At 45.1% G+C, this 22701-nt stretch overlaps 1 protein-coding gene across 5 annotated transcripts; it reads left to right on the top strand.

Moving 5' to 3' along the window:
* Positions 1–1774: 1774 nt before the first annotated feature.
* KATNB1 (katanin regulatory subunit B1) lies at positions 1775–20930 on the top strand. 5 transcript variants are annotated; one of them, XM_062586662.1, is made up of 20 exons: positions 1775–1797; positions 2423–2715; positions 5449–5579; positions 7746–7863; positions 9657–9757; positions 10328–10369; positions 11049–11132; positions 11926–12041; positions 13036–13107; positions 13357–13507; positions 13940–14127; positions 14250–14383; positions 15165–15215; positions 15382–15458; positions 16123–16242; positions 17240–17389; positions 17710–17786; positions 18203–18277; positions 19070–19186; positions 19817–20930. In XM_062586662.1, the coding sequence occupies exons 2-20, from the start codon at positions 2676–2678 to the stop codon at positions 19947–19949; spliced, it is 1977 nt and encodes a 658-aa protein (XP_062442646.1). In that variant the 5' UTR covers positions 1775–1797; positions 2423–2675; the 3' UTR covers positions 19950–20930. The 5 variants fall into 5 exon arrangements, with proteins under 5 accessions (XP_062442646.1, XP_062442645.1, XP_062442648.1 ...); XM_062586661.1 differs by lacking the exon at positions 1775–1797 and adding an exon at positions 1864–1919; XM_062586660.1 differs by lacking the exon at positions 1775–1797 and having other exon boundaries at positions 2198–2715.
* The last annotated feature ends 1771 nt before the right edge of the window (positions 20931–22701 follow it).

Raw genomic sequence — 22701 nt, forward strand, 5'->3', positions numbered from 1 at the left:
TATAATGATGATCTTTAACAAAGCCTCCATTGATTGCAACTGGGGGGAGGAGGGTGGCAGAAACATATTTTGCTGTGATAGAGCAGAATAAGGGATGTTATACCTGATACACAGCATTAACCACAGCAGGTTAAACTTGTTTTATAGTAGCTGTTCGTTGTAAATGTTACAGAAATATTAAGGAGCTTTTACGGAGAAACCCTCTGTGATTGACTGACTTATTGCAATAGAGTCATTTTTTCATGTAGAGAGGTATTTTAAGATATAACCACAATTTTAAATTAGCTAATTAATGCCTAATCTGAATATCACAATGTATTAAAATACACCAAGGTACCACTATTCAGAGCCCATTAATTCAGGTGTTGATTGAAGGAAGCATTCTGTTTTATGGGCAGCTATCAAGAGCTGAATTCAACTCTTCCTTTGGGAGGCTGTTACAGCATGCAAGACTCTCTACAGTATGTATCAGGGTCTAAACTGTGTTTGACTACAGACCTTCTAATCTGCGGTCTTTGAGCTTCGAGATCTTGTATGACATGGCAGTATATGTCATGAGACTTTTGATAACAACTGCATACAATTTCATACCTCCACACTGTTTGTGACAGCTCTGCACCCTTTTAACTATGTTTCCAAGTCTAGCTAAGATAGAAACAGCTCACTCTCTTTCTGAAGTGTTAAAGATCATTTAAAAGATATTCAGACAGGCACCAGCTACTGAAAGCAAGCAAAAGGAATGTAAAGGATTTGCCAAATCTACTTCCAAAACAAAAGGGATTACTTTTGCGAAATCCCAAAGGACTGAGACTCAAAGGGAGAAAGAAAAACCTAAGGTCTCTATACACAGAAAGAAAAAAAATTAAAGGAGCAAGTCCATGATTACAAACTCATCAGTTTTAATTCAATACCTGAAAAGACACCAGAACAAGTTAACTTAAAAATCCTTTTACAGGCAATAGGGACATAGCAGACACTAAAAATAGCTAATATGTGTCAACTAGGAGTAGCATCAAGCTGATTTGATTTCTCTTTTGATGGAGTAATCGGACTCAATCGGCAGCAGGGGGAACCAGCAGACACGATGTAACTTGATTAAAGGGCTTTTAGAGCACCTGGCAAGCGTTATCCTGAATGAAAAGAGAAATGCGATCCCAAGCTGCGGCAGGACAGACACCTGGCAGCTGGCAAGGGCCAGCGCTGTCTGGCAAAAAGGTGCGCCCACGGAAATCCAGCCGGGTCGCCCGGGGAACCCTGCTCCCAGCGGGGCTGCACCAGGCCAGCGACACCCGAGTACGGAAGACCTCTCCCCAGGACGCACTGTGCGGAGCCCCCGGGCAGGGCCCCAGGGCAGCCGCAGCGCTCCGAGGCGGAGCGGCCCGGCAAGGACTGAGCGGCCGGCCGCTGCCCCTCGCCCAGCGCCAGCTCCTCGGCCAAAAGCCGCCGCGGTCTCCTCCGCCGCGCCAGCCACACCGAGGCCCAGGCCCCACGCCACAAAATGGCGGCACCCAAGCTTCCGCGCGCTGCTGAACCGCCCGCCTTCCTCACTGGCCGAGCTCGAACGGCTCTGCCAAGAAGCTGCCTTGTGAATGGCTAGCAGCGCCGGCGACCACCCCCTCCCTCCACTCCCCATTGGTCGAGCCGGTTCACGGCTGTCGCGCAACCGCGCCCCTCGGCGGCGTTGCGGAGCGGCGGGGCCCAGCGGCCCTTGGATTGGCCGAGGCGCGGGGGTGGGCCCGGCTGCGGGCGGCGGCCGCGATTGGGCGGCGAGCGGGCGGGGGCGGGGCGCGGGCCGAGGTCTGTTGTGCGGTGCCGGTTGTCAGGCAGCGGCGCGGGGGGGGGGGGGGATGGGCGCGGGGGCGGGGGGCGGCGGGAGCAGCGGGGCCCGCGCGGGGGAGCCGCCGCCGCCGCCGCCGCAGGTATCGCCGCGCGGGGGTGCGGGCGGCCCCGGTGGGCGGCCCAGCTTACGGGCGGGCGGAGGCCGGGCCGCGGCGCCTCTCCGCGGGCGCGTCGCGGCGCGGAGGCGCCAGGGCCCCGCGGCCGCCGCTCAAACGGTCGCCGGGCGCCACGCGTTCGTCAGCGGCCGCTGTAAACGACGGGCCGAGCGCCGCGGTGTGGCCCGGGCGGCCTGAGAAGCACTTGCCCCCCCCCCTCTCGCCCCCCCCCCCGACACCTAGGAAGCCTCCGCAGGGGCTCCCCGCTGACCCACTGTAATTACTGTCGTAGTCATTAGGGTGCTGTGGCCAGAGCTCGTTAGCTTCGCCCACACCCTGCTGTGCCGCCGGGGCTGAGGCCGCCGGCAGGATGGTCGCCCCGTCAGCGTGCCTGCCGGTGGCTCGGCGCTGGCCTTCCCGCTCAGCGGACGGGCATTGCAGGGGAGGAGGTGTTGCCGAAACCCTGATGAGTCTTTTTCTCACTTCAGGCCCATGTCATGTTGATCCAGATGAAGATTAAGTCCAGACTGAAGATCTGGTCGGTGACTGGCGGTTGTTCTGGATGCGCTAGGACACGTCTTTTGAAGGAGGAAGCTCGTCGGGCTGGATGCGTCTAAGCAGATCAAAAGGCAGCAGCTGAGGCTGGGGGGGTTGAGCCCCACGCAATCCTAGATAGTGCAGCTTTGCTGGGAGGAAGAAGGCACTTCTCCTGTGGCCGTCCGAAAAGCGTCGCGCTAAGAAATGGCAGTGTCTGTCACCACTAAGACAGCGTGGAAGCTGCGTGAGTGTCTCTCAGGCTTCTCTCCTGTCCTTTATGAAGCAGAGCAGAGGATTTTTCTCAGCTGACAAGGGGGAAGAGAGAGGCTATTTGTGATATGAATGAGCTCATCTCTTCCTTGGGTATGAGCACCCTTGCTCCCTTTCTAAGTTGCAGAGTGTTTCAAAAATTGTTTTTGAAACGGACTTGAAGCATCACAGTGGAGAAATGTGGAACCTTGTCATTACTGTTTTCAAAGGGTAACAGTCTGTATTTATTCTGTTATTTTTTGAAAGGCTATCCAAAATTTACGTAAAACCCACATCACTCTGATGTAGTACAAGAACAGCCAAGGAGGTGGTTGAAACCCATACAGGCCTCCACCTGCTGTGGAGATTTCCCTCGGTATTGTGTTAGCAGATTTGGGATTGCTCTTTGTTGCTGCTTGTTTGTTAGAGAAAGTATACCAAATTCTTTGCTGCAGGAGGGATGAGGTGATCGTTACAGGATCAGAATGTCTCAGTCTCTTGAAATTGCTTTATAAGAGACAGCAAGAATCTGCTGCTTTTACTTTCATTATCTTTCCTTAGAAAGAGCAGTAAACAGTTACTAATTGTCAATTCCTGATTGCTTCTCTGGTCACTGACTGGTAATTTTATAGGAGCTGTGAAGGAATTGTTAGAAGCAAAGGGAACTAACTAATTGATTGTTCAGAAATGTGCATTTTAGGCCAGTGATTTGAGGCCTAGCAGAAATGTAGTAACATCAACTGGCAATATATTAATGGGGCTGAGGTGGTTGACTTTGTTAACATATGGTAACTAGTCATGCGTAGTAGTGACCCTTTTTGCCAATATTGGTCATTTTGTATGTTTTTGAGCAGAAGACTAGTTTGCAATGTTCTCTTCCCATTCCCGAGACTCCCAAGTTACAGGAAAAGTTGGAATTTGATTAATCTCAAATCTCCATTCTATTTAAATGGACAGAATTTCTTGATCTTTGATTTTGGTAGGCTGTCCTGTTCTGTTGTCCTCTTCAGAGTAAGAAGCATTCTGAGTGTTAGACAATGTATTAGTGGTGTTATTTAGGAGTTTATTGCCACTGAGCTGGTGGGTGATAGCTGGTGATGATGCTTCATAAAAAACGTTTGCTGGTTTAACTAAATTGGCACTTCTCTGAAGGAGAGGGTAACGCACTGCCTGGCCAAAGCTGGCATGAATTTATAATCTTTTATAAACATAGGGTTTAGTGCCTCAGCAATGACTCTTAAACTTCTAATATATTATTAAGAACAAAATCAAGAGGAGCAAAAAGTGGGGCTGCTGACACACTCATTTTAACAGCAATGCTCAGCATATATGCTTTCAGTTTTAAATAGCCAGTTGGTCCATTAATACTAATTGTATTGTTTATTACCTTCCGTTTCATCCGTCCATTCATACTTTCCTTTAACATTGTCATACAGCAGATTGGTCTTTCAACACAGTGCAAATATATTTTCAGATTTGCCCTTCTCCTTTAATTTATAGACCAGCTGCCTTTGTAATTTGAAGGTGTTGGTCCAGCTAAAGTGAAAGTTGCGTAGTCTTGCTTTCAAAAAAGCACTCTTGACAACCTTAGAACAAAATACCTATAATTATTATTGCTGCAGTCCTAATGACCCTTTGGATTAATGTCTTGTATTAAATCATCAAATTGTTCCTCCCACCAAAACAATCTGAACAAAAGCTGAATTGATTCCTATGTAGCTTTTTTACAAACAAGTTTTATAAATACTGTGACAGCTGCGCATGCAGATCCGGTGAACTTTCAGAGAAGAGAACGGTAAGAGGAAGAAATTGATAAATACATCTGTCAAAAGTTTCTACCAAAAATTTGGGTGGATTTTGAAATCCCTTATGAAAACGAGTATCTATGCAAAGATGCTCGTTTGGCTTCTCCTTAGCCCCAAATTTGCTTCTTTATAATAAGACTTCCTCCAAGTTCTGTCATCGTGAAGCCCTTGCAATATCAGGCCTTCCCCTCAGCTCCCAGCTTTTTAACAGTCTTTTAATGTCAGTCACGTTTGTTCTTTTCTGCCCTTTAAAATATATATATTCATCCTTCCTTTGTCTCTATTTTGCACTGTCTGCACTGTTAAATTTCACCTGTGTTACATAGTGGGAATGTAGCAAAGTCCCTGCCAAAGCTCAGAGAAGGGAGCTCCACCTATCCCCGATGCTGAGTCTGACTTTTTTTCTCTGTAAGGTAACAAACTGTACTGCTGTTAATCTGCCAGTTCTTCTTTGGTTAGACAGTCTTCTGGTGCTTACCAGAACTCAGTATCGGAGGGCGTTTTTCTAGAGGTTGTGGCTGCTTCACATCATTCCATCTTCTGAAACAGCTCAACTTACTGAAACCCACCCAAGTATAGAAGGTAAAGCAGCTTCTGTAAGCAGATTGCTACAGTTAAGCAAATCTTAAACAGCTCCTGAGTTGCTGCTAATGAGAGAAGATGCTGTTGTAAGCGACATGCACACTGGAGTTGTGAAGATTTGTCAGCAAATGTCCTGAAGTGCAGCAGACAGAGCCAAGAAGGACTGTTTCAAGCAAGATAATAGTGTGAATTCTTATCTGAACTCTGCATTACTGCAGCTTGTCCAGTGGGAACTGGGAAGTTTTTCTGGAGAGAAAAAGCTTTTAGCTGTCTAGGAGGGATGGGGTGGAAAATGTTTATACCAGTCTGTACTATGTGTTTGCTCATTTTGTTTTTTGCAGAAGAGATCACAGCTCACAGCAGCAATGTGTCTTCACTAGTCCTGGGAAAAAGTTCAGGCCGGCTCCTGGCAACTGGAGGAGATGACTGTCGGGTCAACATATGGTCAGTTAACAAGCCCAACTGCATCATGGTAAGAACTGACCTATTTTCAACTTTGGGGAGATTGGAATATTAATTCTGAGATGTGGAGAGTGGGAAATGAGGGAAAAGGTATTTGGGTTGTAGCTTGTCCAACAGTTGAGTAGCGTTTGCCAACGCAAAGTGGGATGCTCTGATTCTAGCCTGAGATAGGGACAGAATTCAAATAACTGGTGAGCTGCACTGCACCAGAGACAATCCGGGATGCTCATTGCTTCAGGTAAGCCAGTATTTGCTCAGATAATAAATATTGAGCCTTCTGTTACCAGGTTACAGATAATTAAATGCAGAGTTTTGTACAAGGTCAGCTAGTTTTATAGCGTAAGCTACAGGGGCTAGTTTTGTGCCCTGGAGTTTGCCCTCTTAGAAGGAAACTTCTCAAGCAGGATGTGTTCCCACTTGTCCCGTAGTCACTTTCTGACAGTAGAGTGTTTGTCAGAATAGTTTGCTGACTTGACTGTGGGCCATGGAAGAGTAATACTGGGTGCAGCATGTTAGAAAGAGTAAGATTACCACAGTTGTTACCACCAGCTCACACTGTAAGTATATTTAACAGTTGTTTGTCCTGCGTCCTCTGTCTTTGGATGTTACCGGAAAGCGTCTTTAGCAAATGTTGCTTGTAACTTGTTTTGTTAACAATATAATTAATGTTGCATTATGAGAAGTATTTCTCTAGCCAGTGTGAACCTTGTGAAGAAAAAGTAGGGTCAAGAAAAGCTAGAAGAGAGTTTCTACTTTATTTTACTGCTTGTTTACAGAGGTCAAGATAAAGAGGTTGAAAGAGATGCAAAAAAAGGTTCCCCATCTTTGGCGGTGCTACAGTTTTTTCCTAGTGTGGTTAAGCTGTGTTTTCCAGGCCATTTCCCGTGACGTGACAGCAGCTTGAAGCCACAGTATTTCTTTCTTTGGAAAAGAAGGAAGAGCAAATATCTCCCTATCTCTTCTGTGGGAGCAGAGAACTGTAGCTCTCGTGTGCTTTCTGGGAGACCCGAGTGTCAGGTTTCTGACAACCCTTTTCTGAACGGCGAGAGTTGACTGGGACTACTGAGATCTTGTGCTATTGTTATATCGAAAGAATCTGGAATTTTCGGTCTATGTTTTGGGTTTTGTTCTCTGAAATTCATCTTTTGTATTTCAGTTGTTAGATATTTCACTTATAACTAAGTTGTTAGATACTGTTGTTCAGATATTTACGGGTGGGGAAGAGGGAACCTTTCAGGTAGCATTGTAACTTCTGGTTTAAGTTTGAGCTTTGTTTCTCCGTAAGCAGTAGCAGTCGTAATCTTAGAGCGTTGCAACTGCAGACGAAATCCATCAGGACAGGCGGCTTTGAACTGGTGTTCCCAGCCTCTTTAAAGGTGTGGGAGGCACAGAGCTGGCTTAACTGTTTAGAAGACCTGTTTAAGGGTAAAGACTAGAATATAATATTGCTTGATTGACAACTGAAAGGTCTACCATAGCAATATGTGTGTTGATTAGTTTTCTAGAGCTAGTTCTAATACTCTTGTGTTTTAATTAAAATCTGGCCTTTTCAAATACTTACGTGATTTGTAAGCTCTAAGATGCTCAAGGATGAAAGAAACTGTATACAATTGAATTATTACTCTTGCCTCAAGTGAATACTTTAGTGATGGCATAACATTGTCACTGTGACGCCCAGTGCTGGCAGCAATGTATGGCTTCTGGCTTGTGTGAAGGTTTTGAAGCAGTCCTGATTTTGCTCTTGCTTTGATTTGTAACCAGTTCATGACACTTATATGACCCATTTAGAACAAACATGGTATCATTGTGCTTGCACAGCGTAATTTTTGTAATGTAAGCATGTGTCAACCTTGTGTGGGCATCCACACCTAATGTTTAGCTACACATGTCTCTGTTGATGTATCCTTCAAAAATTAGTCAAAGTATAGTGTCCCAGAAAGTAGTGAGAACTTGGAAGATGTGTGCACAGTGCTCTATACAGTGATGGTCTTTAGGATGCCCTACCATCCTGATAGCTATTGGGGGGAAAAGGCCAGCAGCACAACCAGGTGTTCCCAAATCTTGGGTAAATATTTACTAATCAAATGTGAGCTATGCAATTGTGACCATAAACTTTAAACAGGGCCTTGTCATTAGGTGTTGATTGTGACTCTTGTTTTGTTTTTTTTTCTTGCAGAGCTTGACAGGCCATACAACACCCATTGAGAGCCTACAGATCAATACGAATGAGGAACTCATTGTTGCAGGGTCCCAGTCAGGGTCCATTCGAGTTTGGGATCTGGAAGCTGCCAAAAGTATGTTTCCAGGTGTTTGGGCTTCTGTTTATGAATGCTTTTTGGAATATCCTTATACTTAATATCTTTGACCTGGAAAGTTCCCAGCTGAGAAGGAACAGGAGCCTGGTGTTGCTTTCACCTTAATTTCCAGTACTGTTAGAGGGCTTTTGTGCCATTCCTGTTCAGACTGTACAGCTGTTCACGCACACTTGAGCAGAAATATATGTATGCATTCTGGAGACTGATTTAAAGAGCTAATTTCTAGGATTGTGACCTGAGCATGCTGAGTTCTATATTCCAGATCAGTTTGCATGTATCTGTAGGGTAACCAGGTATATAGAAATTGTATTTGGATTCTCAGCTTTAAATTTTGGGCCTTAATTAAAAGGATGCTGTAAACCTAAAATCATTTTCAAGGTTTTAGTAGTTTAGGTTCTGCTCAAGCCCAGGAATATCCCTGCCTGTGAATCTCTTAATTTTTAGGTTCCAGTTTAATTTTATTTTTTCCTCAAGTGATTTTTCTCTTCTGTTTATGCTTGGCAACAGAAATAGACAAGGGCCTAGTTTATAATAAAAGCTATAAACTCATTGAACTCAGATCCGTTAAAGGAATTCTGTTGAATCATATTTTGTTTATTACATTTTTCTCAAATCCTAAAGCAATTTTGAAAAGGTATCACAAATCATTTGAGTGCATTACAGCAGAAGTACTATAAAATGAATGAATGTTTCTTGTAGTTTGCTACTTGCTTATCATAAGAACATGCAGTCAAAACAGACTTCCACTGACTGAGCTAAGAAAGCAAAAAGCAGATGGCATAAATAATAAAAAGCACTTTTGTCATTCAAGCATTTAGAATCAGTTCAATTATAAAATAGCTTGGCTCAACCAGTGTAACTGATCTGGCTGAATTTATTACTAGACCTATGAGCCAGTGTCTCTACAAATGACCTCTCCTGGTTTGGCTCAAGAGCTAATTCCTGCCGTGGGAATAATGAGACTGTCCCAGATGACTGATGATGGAGAGAGATTGCTTCTGTCATTATATGAGCAATTTTTCTTCCTTGAAGTTGAGCTCTACATTCATCTCTGCTTTCAGAGATACAGTGTACCTGTTCTACTGGTCCATAGTGGATTCCAGAATAGCAAGAGTTGTCACTGAATTGATGACTTGCTGAAGCCCTGTGATCATTTTCTTTGCCTCCTGCTTCCTGGACAATCGTCCCCACAATCTTTGGGACACTTCTTGCAAAGGGCAATTGGAGGAGTCCAGTGTAAATATTGGAACATAAGTGGTGGAAAACCAGGCATGTGTCCATACTGTGGCAGAGAGACCTGGAAAGGGTCTGTCTGATAACTGAAGGATGAACGATGCAGACAATCATGTGTCTCTTTCACTTCTTCACCCAAAAGTGTTTTTTTTTTCCTTCACTCTGCTCACTTTGCCACAGGTGGAAGGATACACTGCCTGACAACTGTCTCAAAGTGTGACTTTTTAGTTTTATTTTTGTATTGGAGACCTTTGAGTTTTATTCATAGATTCCATACCTGAGGACAGCAATTTGATTAGGATCACTGAGCCCAGGCCCTCTATTGCTGTTTCTTTGCATTGCAAAGGTGAACTCCGAGACATTTCCGTGGACTAATATACACAGATGAATCAACTGTATCTAGCATGTCTAATGTACGTTGCATTGGCATATGTTTAATGGTGAAGATAGTATGGCTGAACGGCATTCTGTGTGGGGAAACCAACTGCTAAATATTTGCTCCCTGTTCTTTCTCTCTGTTCCACTTCTCCTTTTCCCAGTTCTTCGTACATTACTGGGTCACAAAGCAAATATCTGCAGCCTTGATTTCCATCCTTTTGGAAGCTTTGTGGCATCTGGTTCTCTGGACACAAACATTAAGGTAAAGCCCAGCTTCTCCTAGAGATTATCCTCTTCACTTGCAGCATCTTTATTATGAGGAAAGACAGAATGTGTTTTGTGCCAAGCTGTTGGTGGTTGTTGTATATCATCATTTGCATGCATGTGGGCAGGTGTATTTATGAATGCTTGTGAAATTCTTGCATGTATTTTTTACAAGTGTAACACAACGAGTGTGATTCATCTGTTACGGAATGCAGCTCATTCCACAAGGCTCTTTGAGTGTGGTGCCAGGTGAGAACCTGGCGTTAGCAAGCGTAGATGTACTGATTTCTGTGGATTGCATCCGCTTTAATCAGGCTGGTATTTGACTCTAGGAACTGAGCTTCTGTAGTATGAAATACCTTACAGAAATAGTTCTCACTTGGAAGGTTAGGTCAGGAGATACACCAAGAGGAGACACGGGTTTAGTAGCCCCTTCAGTGGTTTCATTCTACAGTGTTTATCAAGCTCTGTGACAGGGAAAGCTCTTGCTCCAACATGATTGTTGCCCCCTCTCTCCCCCCCATATATAGTTCTAAGCATATAGTTTGTTTGCTTTTCTTCCCTGTAGCTCTGGGATGTAAGAAGAAAAGGCTGTGTCTTCAGATACAAGGTAAAATACTTCACTGGCTTTTGGGAGAAGAGGGGAGAAAAGTTCCTGCCTAGGACTTTTGTGCAAGCCTCTAAGTGATTATCTGATTAACTTCCTAGTTTCCTGATATAAAAATAGCATCTGCATGATTTATGAAGTGGTCTGATAAACCTCTATATGTCTCTCTGAACTATATGGGGACAGGAAGTGGTTATCATAGTAGTTTTTATAGGCTGATTGGCTTCAGTGGGGGATGGAGAGCATCCATGAGTAAGTGTTTCTTTATACTGTGACTGACATTACAGGGCAAGTCTGCACTGCCTTGTGGTTCTATTCTTGGGGCCCTTTTCTATGCAAAGAACTTGCTGTATATTAATTTAGTTCTAGAAAACAACTTAATGGCACAGCAGTCTTTCTGAGCACTCAGAAGTCTTTTAACTTGAGATTCATATTAAGCCATATTTCTATTTACAGCTCTTATACTGATGTAAAAAAATGTCTAGATGAGAGAGTTTATGCCCATTTCATGTGGATAGCTTTTGAGTGCAGTTTCTAAGTGTTCTGTGATCTGTGGAGTCTGTGATACAATTACTTGATTTTATTTTATTATATTGTATAAAATAGAAGGATAAAAGCCAGAATACCCCTTAAAGGAAAAAAAAAAAAAAACCCACAATGCTTCTTATGTTTCTCATTTCAGGGTCACACGCAAGCTGTTAGGTGTCTCCGATTTAGTCCTGATGGGAAATGGTTAGCCTCTGCTGCTGATGATCACACCGTAAAGGTAATTTAGCTGTTAACTATTACTATGACATCCTCTGGGTTTGCTTGTGGTACATAGAACTGCAGGGACCATCTTTTTACCAGCTCTCTCATAGCCCCCTTTTGTTCATTAGGCAGCAGTGAGCCCTGTGGCCTTGCAGGGGAAGTCTGTTTTTGGGGACCTTGTCCAGTGGCCCAGAACATCCAGACATGAGTTGCATCTGATGAAATGTACTTATCCAACAGATGTCTTGGCACTATGCACAAGAAAGTTCAAGTTTCAGTGATGGGTAGAATTTTGATACCTGAACATTGGCTTCTGTCTTAGTAAGTGTTACAGGATGAGTTATCCACAGCACATTGCTTCATGATATTATGTTCAAGCTCTGCTTGGGTAATTCAATAGAGACGTGCTATACTATACATTGCTCATAGAAAAATTGTTAAAGGATTCAGAACTTCAGAGATTTTGTTAGTTTGTTTTTGAGTAAGTGGAACTCATTCACAACTTATTTTGGAATAAGTGGAACAGCTCTATTTTGTCCTAGTCTCTAAATATAAAACAGAAACTTTTGGGGGACAAACTAGCAAGGAACTAAATAGAAAATCTAAAAGAGAATGACCGAAAACAAGAAAAAATGCAGTCTTTAGTGACTGGAACATCAGTCCTTCCCTGATCATTGCTTTCCGTGACAAACTTGAGTATGTGCTTGGGAGGGGGAGAAGGATTAGATTGCCAGTAGAAGGAAACTCAAGGGTATGATTTTCTAACATTAAATCTTTGCAAGAGTGTCTCTGTTCTTTCCTTCTTCCAGCTATGGGATCTGGCTGCTGGGAAGATAATGTTTGAATTTACAGGACATACTGGCCCAGTAAACGTTGTTGAATTCCATCCCAATGAATACCTTTTGGCTTCTGGCAGCTCTGACAGGTACATGAGTGGAAAGAGAAAGCAGACAATTGTATCCGTCACAGAACCACAGAATGGTTGAGGTTGGAAGGGACCTCTGGAGATCATCTAGTCCAGCCCCACTGCTCAAGCAGGGTCTCCTACAGCTCATTTCCCGGGATTGTGTCCAGACAGCTTTTGAGCATCCCCAAGGATGGAGACTCCACAACCTCAGTGGATGACATGTTCCAGTGCTCTGTCTCCCTCACAGTAAAGAAATTTTTTTCACGTGTTCAGACAGAACTTGTTATGTTTCACTTTGTGCCCGTTGCCGCTCGTCCTATCGCTGGGCACCACTGAAAAGAGTCTGGCCCCATTCCATCTACACATTCCCTTCAAATACTTACACACACTGATAAGATCCACCCTCAGCCTTCTCTTCTCCAGGCTGAAGAGTCCCAGCTCTCCCAGCCTTTCCTCATAGGAGAGATGCTCCAGTCCCTTAATCATTTTAGTAGCCCTTTACTGGACTCTCTCCAGTAGCTCCATGTCTCTTGTACTGGGGAACCCAGTATGTCAGCTCCCTTCCTGATGCCCTTGCTTTTGGGAACACAGCACACGGTTTTGAGTTGTGTGACAATCCTGTCATTTCAAGAGACTGCTATTTAGCAAACAACATGTCACGTCTGTGGTGTGCAGAGTATGGAGATCCTACCTTCTCATCCAGAACTGATGGCACTTTCTGCTGTATGCAATAGGCCTGAGAGGCTCACTAATCCGGCTGACTTCCTCTCTGAAAAGCTTTGCTCTGCTAGCTGGGAGTCCTTAGCTCTGGGCCAGCTCTAAATACCTATACCTATTTAGAGCCTCTAAGCATCTGTGGCTGTATCCATGGATCTTAGCTAGATTAGCTTTCACTGTAGGTTCATCATATATGCACAACAGTGAAAGTAATTCTAGCTATTAGTACATTATTTTAATACAAATTCTACAGCAGATTCCAGAGAAATGATTTTTTTCTTCTGTTGTATTACAGGACTGTCCGATTCTGGGACTTGGAGAAGTTTCAAGTTGTGAGCTGTATTGAAGAGGAGGCCACTCCAGTCAGGTATATTAAGCTCTGCCACAACTAGACAGAGGCTAAAATGAGGGTGAAGGGAGGTTTTCATGAAGGATATTTTACTGTGAAGTTTAGGCAGCTGGAGATGTTGCACGAGTTTGTTGGTTCTGTAGACTCAGTGTTTAAAAACCTGGTCAGAGGTGTTCACTGAAGTCAGGGATATAGCCCTGAAGTCGTCATGGGAATGAGTAAGCTCGGAAAGATGTGTCTAAATCTCCATCTCCTGCCTTCTCCCAGGTGTGTTCTTTTCAACCCAGATGGCTGCTGCTTGTATAGTGGCTTCCAGGATTCACTACGTGTGTACGGCTGGGAGCCAGAACGCTGTTTTGATGTGGTCTTGGTGAACTGGGGAAAAGTAGCTGACTTATCTATCTGCAACAACCAGCTGGTAAGCCACTGTTCTTGAGGAATGGAGGGAGGCGGCTGCAAAACACGAGATAAGATGCTGCTGTGTGCTTGCAGCCTTCTGAACTTTAAGCCTTGTGTCCAACTGTAAGTGACCAGGGCTAGCAGTGGGGCCAGTGCTTAGACAAAGCTTGTGTGCTTTTGCATTCAGCCACCTCATGCTCCATTTCATTTCTCTTTGACTTCTGGAGGGAGGTACTGGGGCATGGCTTGACTAGTAATTAGAAACCATGCTTGGCAAAAGTTTCATCAAAATTCATAGCCTTTCACAAAACATGGGCAATTTCAAACTGAAACAGCCGAAGTGTTGAACTGAGAAATTCTCAAATACTGCTGCTCAAGGTTGCTCCGTCATGTCTAAAGCTGGCATACACCCCACTTTTCAGAGAACTACCTTGATCTTTTCCCTCTGCAGATAGGAGTTTCCTTTGCGCAAAGCACAGTCTCCTCTTTTGTTGTGGATCTCAGCAGAGTCACAAAATCGGGTTCCATTCTTCATGGGTTGATCAGGGACGACAAGCCTCTTGTTCAGCCTACCCCCGCAGGGTCCTCCCTTCGCCGCATCTATGACAGGCCATCTACTAGCTGCAGCAAACCACAAAGGTAAGGGAGTCTACTGGTTTGTCGTAATTCCGAGATTTTGAGAGAGTATGCAGGGAGCTTAGTGCTCTCACTCTAACAGGGTCTGTGTGGCTGGTCCTGCCAACGTCTCTTTTTTTTCACAGCAGGGTGAAGCACAACTCAGAGAGTGAGAGGCGCAGTCCCAGCAGTGAAGATGACCGGGATGAGAAGGAATCAAAGGCTGAAATCCAGAACCCAGAAGACTACAAAGAGATCTTCCAGCCCAAGAACTCTATCTGTTAGTACCAGAGTTCATTGTGCTTTTGAATGAGCTGTAGGCACTAAACTGAAGTAGAAGTGAACTTTGGCTTACTGCTGCAGTTAGAAAACATTTATATTCTGTGCTCTGAACCATAGATCATGTTGGTGATCTACTGGAAGGCTGCACCTTAACTAGGGTGCAGTGATGTCTGGTTGAAGTCTGGCCTGCCTGTGCTTATAGCTTTTCTGTCCTGATTACAAAGGACTATTGTGTTACAGGATCTCTTTTTTTGCTTAGGTTCTGTTATATGCAAAATCAGGATTTTTCAGCAGCCTCCATTAAAGAAGAAAAGGTGAAATATTTTGGTAGGGCAGTTATTGTTGTTTAGGGGGCACAATATAATACCCTTATCTCATTTTTCTGTAAACATGAAAAATGAGTTATACTAGCTCATAGTATAGTAACTCATAAAATAACTTATACTACTAGTTATTGTTTTGCTTTATGTATGTTAAAATTTAGTTGGAGGTCATTTTTTTTCTAATATAATTTGTCATGACAGTGCCTTTTCTTGCACTTCATCCTCCTTCAGCAATGAAATATGTGGGTTAATTTTGTTCCTCTCAGTCGTGATGGCTAAAAACCTTCGAGTAAACTCAACAATAACGCTAAGTTCCGGAGGAGATAACTCTGCTTTCTATATCACTGATTGCCTAATCTGTGGAGCTGCTGGAGATCTCCCAGCTCCAAGGCTGACCTATTGCTAATCTATAGCCTTGGATGCTCCATCAGGTTTTTTTCCTCTCTTTTTCTGTAGCTCGAACTCCTCCACGGAACAATGAGCCCTTTCCAGCCCCTCCTGAGGACGGTGAGTATAAAAATGACCCCTTGGTGTGAATGGGGTTAAGAGCTCTTAGATGGGAAAAGTTATATCTCATAACTACTTGTAGTCTAGCTGTACATACCCTTTGCTGTAAGCTTCTCTTGAAAGAAACAATCAGTTTCTGCTTTTCCACTTCTTTCCATCTTGGTAGAGCCTGTAACTGTAAAGGAAGCAGTAAAGCCCAGCCAAGCTGTGGATGTCCAGACCCCATTGCCAAAGCAGGAACATGTACGTACTGAATAACCTGTTAATAACTGTTCACACCCCTGCTGTGAAAGATATGTGAGTGCCTGAGACTTTACTGTTTGTTATCAAGCTGGTTCTTTTATTGAAGACCAGTAAAGGTGCAGCTCTGATCTGTGGCAAGCAACGTGTCTGACCAGAGCAGTAGGCTTGAAGGCCAGGCCTCCAGCAGATGTTGATTCTACCACTTTTGTTCATTTCTCATTGTTTCAGTCCAGTTGATCCTTCCACCTCAAAGCTGGGGCACTCTGAGGAGACGCAAGTGACAGATTTCTGAGGGTGCTCAAACTGAGACTACTTTATAACCATAATCTCAGTCAGCCTGCATGACAGGACACATTACACTAACTCCTTTAGAATTCTCTCTTTGCCTTTGAGTTGGCCATAGCCCGTTGCCCTAGTTTTAGATGCCATTAACAATAACAGCACTTAGCACTTTTGCTGGGGCATCTCCATGTTCTTCTGAAACCTTAATTAAGTCTCGCTGTATACCTGAGAGATGCTTTATTGCTTCTTAAGCCATGCTAGGAAATCGGAGACTGCTTCTGCGTTAGCAGGCTGCATCAGGAGGGAAGTGTGTCAGGAAAGAGGGCATCTGACTAGGGCCAGATTGCTGTTGCTATAGCTTTTATTCAACTCTCTTCTGCAGTCTGACCCAATTCAGAGGCCACCAATTGCCTCCTCAACTCCTGTTACCAGAACAGAGCCATCAGTGATTCCCGCAGCGAGGAATGAGCCCATTGGCCTGAAGGCCTCAGACTTTCTACCAGTAAGTTTCTCTGCACAAAAATGTCTAGATGGGTTCTGTGTTAGAGGGTGTCAGAAGGGGGGGTCCTCAGAGGTGTAGGAGGGTCTTTTCAGGTATTTTCTGCAGTTTATGGTCCTTGTTATTGAATGCAGCAGTCAAAGAACACATTGTATTCTGCTCTCCCGCTGCTCACTTGATTCTTCCCTTGCCAGCCTAGTCTCCTGTCTCAAACTGCCTTGACTTGCAGTTCCTGTTGAATTAGTAGCTCAAGATCGCTGCACCAGGCCCTTATTGTGCTTAGCAATAGGCTGATGCAAACACAACAGTGTTGGTCCATGCTCACTGAGAACATGTGATTAAAGCAGAGAACAAATCTGATCCGTTCTACATGCTGGACAGTGATTCATTTATAAAATTGATATCTGCCATTACATGTGTACAATTACTTCACAAGAATCTTTGCCTCTTGCATCTCAGGTGCTTCTTTGCCTCTCTTGGGAGGATATGCCCTGTTCTAATAAGGGAGAAGGACCAGAGCACCCTCAGGATCCCAAACTCTAAATATGAGCTGATGAAGTAGGGCTTCCAGCTTGACCTGGGCAGGAATCAAACTTAGCATCTACCAAATTGCAGAAGATTTATGCTTTTTAATAGAATTTGTTGATTTCAGATGAACATTTTGCATTAAAAAATAGGGCTTGCATGAAAACTTTTCTTCATCAAAATGTATTGGCTTTGAAAACTTATTTTTTTTCACTTTTTTCCTTTCTTAATTTTGAAGGTTTTTTCCAAGGCTTCAAGCTTCTGTTTGTGATTAACCTGGTAGAAAAGGCAAAAGTGAGTAGCTGAAATTGGAACAAATTGAGCATTTCCAATTCAAAGTGTTTTTAAAACAATCCGCATGGAAGTCAGTATTTCCTGGCCAAAATCAGCTCTCACCTAGGCCATGAGAAAGTTCCCACCCTTTCTGCACCGTCCTGCTCTGTTGTTGCTTCTCCATTGGTGTCTGTGTTTGCAGGCTGTGAAAAACCAAAGCCAGACTGAGCTAGTGGATGAGGAAGCCATGTCCCAGATCAGGAAAGGCCACGAGACCATGTGCGTGGTGCTCACTAGCCGCCACAAGAACCTGGACACTGTGCGGGCTGTATGGAGCACTGGTGACATTAAGGCAAGGATGTAGAAATATTTGAGGTTTAGTAGAGGAGCAGTTGAGCAGCTTTCTTGGCTGGATTAGACCTGATTCTGTCTCTGCTTTTACAACGTGGGTTTTCATCGCATCTCTCCCCAGCTGTGCACCGCAGAGTGCTGCTGCGTTCAAATTGTAGTCGAATGGCTTCAAAGAAGTGGGGAGATACTTTTTTTTCATGCAAGAACTGTCTTCTCTTCCCTGATGAACTTTCCACATTTCCTTTACCTTGTTTTTGAAAAGCAACACTTGCTAATTGAAGCTTTGCAATAAATTTCTTCTACTTCCCCCTTCTCTCTCAGACCTCTGTAGACTCTGCTGTGGCGATTAACGATCTCTCCGTTGTTGTGGACCTCTTGAATATTGTCAACCAGAAAGCGTAAGTCTTGGGGAGCTAGTGGTTGGGGTACACAAGAACCATCTGGCTGAGTGTCAGGAGTACAGCATTGTACCTCCTTCTCGGCCAGTATGCTAAGACAATGTAAAATGCATATGCTTTTAGTGAGATCTTCAAGCCTGCAGTGCCAGTAAGTGCTGGAGTTGTACAGGGCCTTTTCTATAGGCAAATGATGTCTCACAAGAAAAATCAAAGTCTTAGAGCTTCATGAGTTATTCAAGGAGTCAGTAAAAAAAATGACAGAACCTGCCACTTTCTAACACAAGGGGGAGTCAGGGAACTTGTTCAGTAAACCAGAGTGCAGCTAGTGGGCTTTTTTGTCAGAAAGCATTATCTGTGTTGAATCAGCCTTGTAAGGCTTCAGTGGCCAGTCTCAAAACATATCCTTTTCTTTACAGGTCTCTCTGGAAGTTGGATCTGTGCACTATAGTCCTTCCACAGATAGAAAAACTGCTCCAAAGTAAATACGAAAGGTAAGGCCACCTGAACATGCAGTGGTTAGGGGACAAGGAGTTGTGTAAATATTTGTAGAAGAACTTCACTGAGTATTTTGTAGATGAAAGCAAATCTTGGCAAATCACAGCAGGTACAGTATAAAACCTGGAAAAGAGCAGTGGAATTGCCAAGTGTGTGTGGGAAAAGATATGGGAAGTATGTATGGGCAAGAAGTCCTTATTAAGAGCAAGATGTTGAGATTCACTGTAGGTAGGCTGGACTGAAGGTACTTAGGCCAGCCAGATTTGGTGGGTGAAGTTAATATAGAACAAGTAGGCTTCACACACTAATAAGAATGAACTTGCTGGTGTGAACAAGGGAAAGGAAGTTCTGCAGCAGCCCTGGGGTGGCTTGGAAGATTGCTTTGAACCTCATCGTTGGTTGGGAAAGAAGTATAGCATCTCTTGAGGGGTTTTTCTGCTCTTCCTTCTTACTGGAAGAGATGGTGATGGTGAATCCTGAGTGCCCTAGGAAGGACATATCTGCTCTTTAACAAAAATATCCCACTTAGCAAGGTATATATCAGGGCCTTTCCAAAAGGCTCAACTTGTCAGTCTTGGCTTGAATGAAGACTGTGTTGGTCCCTGCAGTTGCTTTCCTTCCCTGGTTGCAAGTGATGGAGGCAGATTGTTTAACAAAATTATTCCAAGTGGCTGGGTGTGTGTGAGGGCTGTATAGTGTTTACAGCCAGATGCTGGGAGGAAAGGAATTAAGTTGAGTGAGAATTGATTCTCTCTCTCTCTCTCTTTTTCTTCTTTTTGTCCCCTCAGTTATGTACAGACTGGTTGTACCTCTTTGAAACTTATTCTCCAGCGATTCCTGCCACTGATCACGGACATCCTTGCTGCACCGCCCTCTGTTGGGGTTGACATCACCAGAGAGGAAAGGTGAGGCACTTCTTCACCTCCACTCCCTCCCTTTGAAATGAGCCTTTCCCTTGGGTGAGCTTTGCTTCTTCTCATCGAGGCTTTGATACCAGACTGGGCATGCCTTTCCTTTTTTTTTTTTTTTTTTTTTCCCCAAACGTACCACATTTCTCCCCTCTGATCTCAGAGGGAAGGATCAAGGACTGCTTTTCCCTCTGTCTCTATGTAGTGGGTCATACCTAGTCAAACAGAGTGTAAGGAATAAAACCATCCTGTGGCAGCAGTCTTTACCTCACAAGGCACTTGGGTTGTCAGCCAGGCCCCAGATTCTCAGCACTCTCTTTCACAGCAGAGTGATTCTCTCTGCTCTGAGAATTAACTCTCTAGAAGCAGCATCTCCTTTCTCCCCAGACTTCCTTGCCAAAGGGAAAAATAGGAGTGTAGGAGTCCTGTGTAGACGCTGTTCTCCCGCATCATCAGGACGTGGGTTGAGGGCATGTTGTTTCTGCACAGCCACACTCACATTCCAGTTTCTTCCAGGCCCTTGACTGGTTTCTTCTCCTGACTGAGTTGAATCCCAGGCACCTCAGAAACAAACACATCTCTGAAACAGCTGAGGATTCATGCTGTGTCTGCTATCTGTCTTTGCAGGCTCCATAAATGCAAGCTATGCTACAAGCAGCTGAAAAACATCAGCAACATTGTCAAGAACAAGTCCGGGCTCAGCGGCCGCCATGGTAGTGCCTTTCGGGAACTGCATCTCCTCATGGCTGTCCTGGAGTGACAGCCATCACCTTTTCACATGCAAACACACAGGTGGCCATATTCCCCTCTGCTCTTGGTCCGGCTGGATTTCACCTGTCTAGCTGTGTATCCATCATTTTCTCTGGCATGGCAGGGAACTGGAACCTGGCTGGCCATCTGGTTTTCCCCTGTGCCTTATGGGCTGGATTAAAAACCTGAGTGGAGATGCCTATGCTGTGTGAAGGGACCTGACTGGCTGAGGGCGTTGCAAAGTCCATGTAGGAAAGCAGCTTCATTTCAGCTCTTCATCTCGTCATCAAGCTCTTAGTTGCTCTGTCTCTGTGTGCTAGCCTTTCCCTGACACAGGAGGGCTCTGAGCCTGCTGTTGCCCTTCCTTCAGCAGTGTGTGCTGTTGGTTCTTGTTACTTGACTCTATGGCTGGGGCTGCAGTTTCTGCCCCACAAAAGCCTGCTATTGGATGGACTGCCCTTTTCCTACAGCATGGGCTTGACCTCATCTGCTCACCTCTGGAACTGGCCCCTTTGGATTACTTCAAAAAAACATGGGCCAGGACACTGTGCCACCGTACCTGATGTAGTCTCATGGACCTGTTTGGAGAGGAGGTTGTCTCATAGCTTCTCAAAATCCTGCTGGTAATCCTGGGCCACATAAGTTATCTTCAGACTGTTGCTGGGAACTGAGGGCTACCTGAATCTGTTAAAGTATGTGACTTAAACAGGACTTGTCGTGTGTGTTTGCCTTTGGGGTTTGGGAGGGTGGAGGGCAGAGGGACATAGACTAATGTCTTTCTACATCCACTGGACTCTCAGAGGTTTCTTTTTCAATAAATGGCTGTCAGAACCTTTCTGTCCCTCTTTCTTCTTTCCTGTGGGGAAGAGGTTCCTGTTGGTGCTTCCCCTGCTCCTCCCAGCCTGTCTCCCATTATACACTGGAGCCTATTCTTTGGGAAACTGTAACTTATAATGAATTTTATTAAAAAGATTTGTAACTTTTTTTTTAATTGTGTTAAATGCCTGAATCTCTTTAACTATTCTTCACCCTGGCAGGGCTCCTGGCTGGGAGCTTACAGGAAAAGTAAGGTTCCGTTTTCTGGATGTCTGAAAGGGGAGCCTGCCATGTTCTCACCTTACCTGCTGGGAAGCTGTGATGAGTAAGTGGATACATATGTCCCCTCCCAGTCCTAGACAGACCATACTACCAGGTGGCTTGCTGAAATGCCAGGTTTGAAACCCAGAGGTTTCACTCTGTTGGTTAGTTCCCAGCTTTAATAGCAGCATCATCATTTGCAGCTTGTCCTCCCTGATTTGATACAGATCTCCCTATCTATCTCCACTTTCTAGCAGATCTCAGCACAGTGGCGCATAGTTTAGGCTCTGCCTCCAGGTTTGTACTGCGCTTTGTCTGTATGTTTCACTGCGGAGCTATTAAACCAGCTGCTGATGTTTGGGGATGTAGGAGAACCTGTCTCAGGTGCATCTAGTGAAGCCAGCAAGAAACTTGAAGGCAATTCATACCTTACCAATGCTTCATCCAAACATGGTCAAGTTCTAGGAACAAAGAGGCGGCTTGTGAGTGTTTTATTCACCTTCCCCAACTGTGGTTTCCCCACTTACTTACCTGCCTGAGAGGGAACATGACCTGTTCTCCTGCTCCTGTTTGGAATTGTGTAACTTGCCACCAGGGAGGGGTGAGGATGCCACCCAAGGGCTAACCACACCTGAACAGCCTTATAGAGCAGTGGGGGGCTCACCTGATCCAGGCGCAGGCGGCTGGCCCGTATCCCACTTGCAGCCAGCGTTGTTTGCTCTCACTGAAGTGCTGACAGAAGCGGAGCCGTAACAGTTAACACGTAGGGTATTCTGCCATCATGTTGGTGGCTGCAAGCTGGTCCCCATACAGGGAAGCGCTTTGGGCTGCTCCTGCCCATACCAGTCACTGCTGCAAGCTTCCCGCACAGTTCCAGCTCACTGGTCGGATATAGCTCAGCAGGGTTATGTAGGGCGCACGTGGCTGCTGATGGTTCACGTATCAAGGGACCCTGGCAACAGGCAATCTCAAGAAATGAGTTGGGCTGAAGGTGCTGTTTGCTTAGAGCGCGTGGAGGAGCTCAGGGAGAGCATGCTGGCTGCCTGCTTCCCTTCACTCTAGCTGCTTGCTGCTTAACCCTGGGGGCTTTCTGGAGAGATTCCCATGTCTAGATCCTGACAGAGGTGTGAAAAGGCGCTGAAAGCCTCCCACCTCCAGCTCATCCACACCCGTAGAACTGGGGAAACACAAGAGGGAGCAAGAAGCTGCAATAACAAACCCAGATACACTGGGAAAGTGGTGGAGGGGTGGGCAATAAAAGCTAGCTGGAGCGGTCTCACCTGGGAACTTCATTGGCAAGTGCTGGAGCAGGGCTGGCAGAGGATTATAGCAGGAGTCTAAATCTGTAAAATGCTCGAGGCAAAAATAAATAAATAAATTCCAGCTCTGTGCACGCTGCAGGAGCAAGGCAGCTACAAAACCATAGCAGTGGTCCGGGTGCCGCGCGTCCTCTTCCTCCCCGCTCCTGCACGCCCGAGGGAGCGTGTCAGGGCAGGGCCTCGCTTCTCCCACCATCCTGCTGACCGCGGCATACGTGGCTCCTCCGGGAGCCCGAGCTAATGGGGATTTACCAGCGCCAGGGCTTAGTTATGGTTTAAAGACTAAATCGCATGCTAATTAAGGGAGCCGGATTGCTGCAATCTGGTCCCAGCATCGCTCCCCGCCGGAGCCCTGCAGCCGCGCCG

The sequence above is a fragment of the Rhea pennata genome, chromosome 13 (genome assembly GCF_028389875.1).
Source record: "Rhea pennata isolate bPtePen1 chromosome 13, bPtePen1.pri, whole genome shotgun sequence".
In the NCBI taxonomy this organism is placed as follows: domain Eukaryota; kingdom Metazoa; phylum Chordata; class Aves; order Rheiformes; family Rheidae; genus Rhea; species Rhea pennata.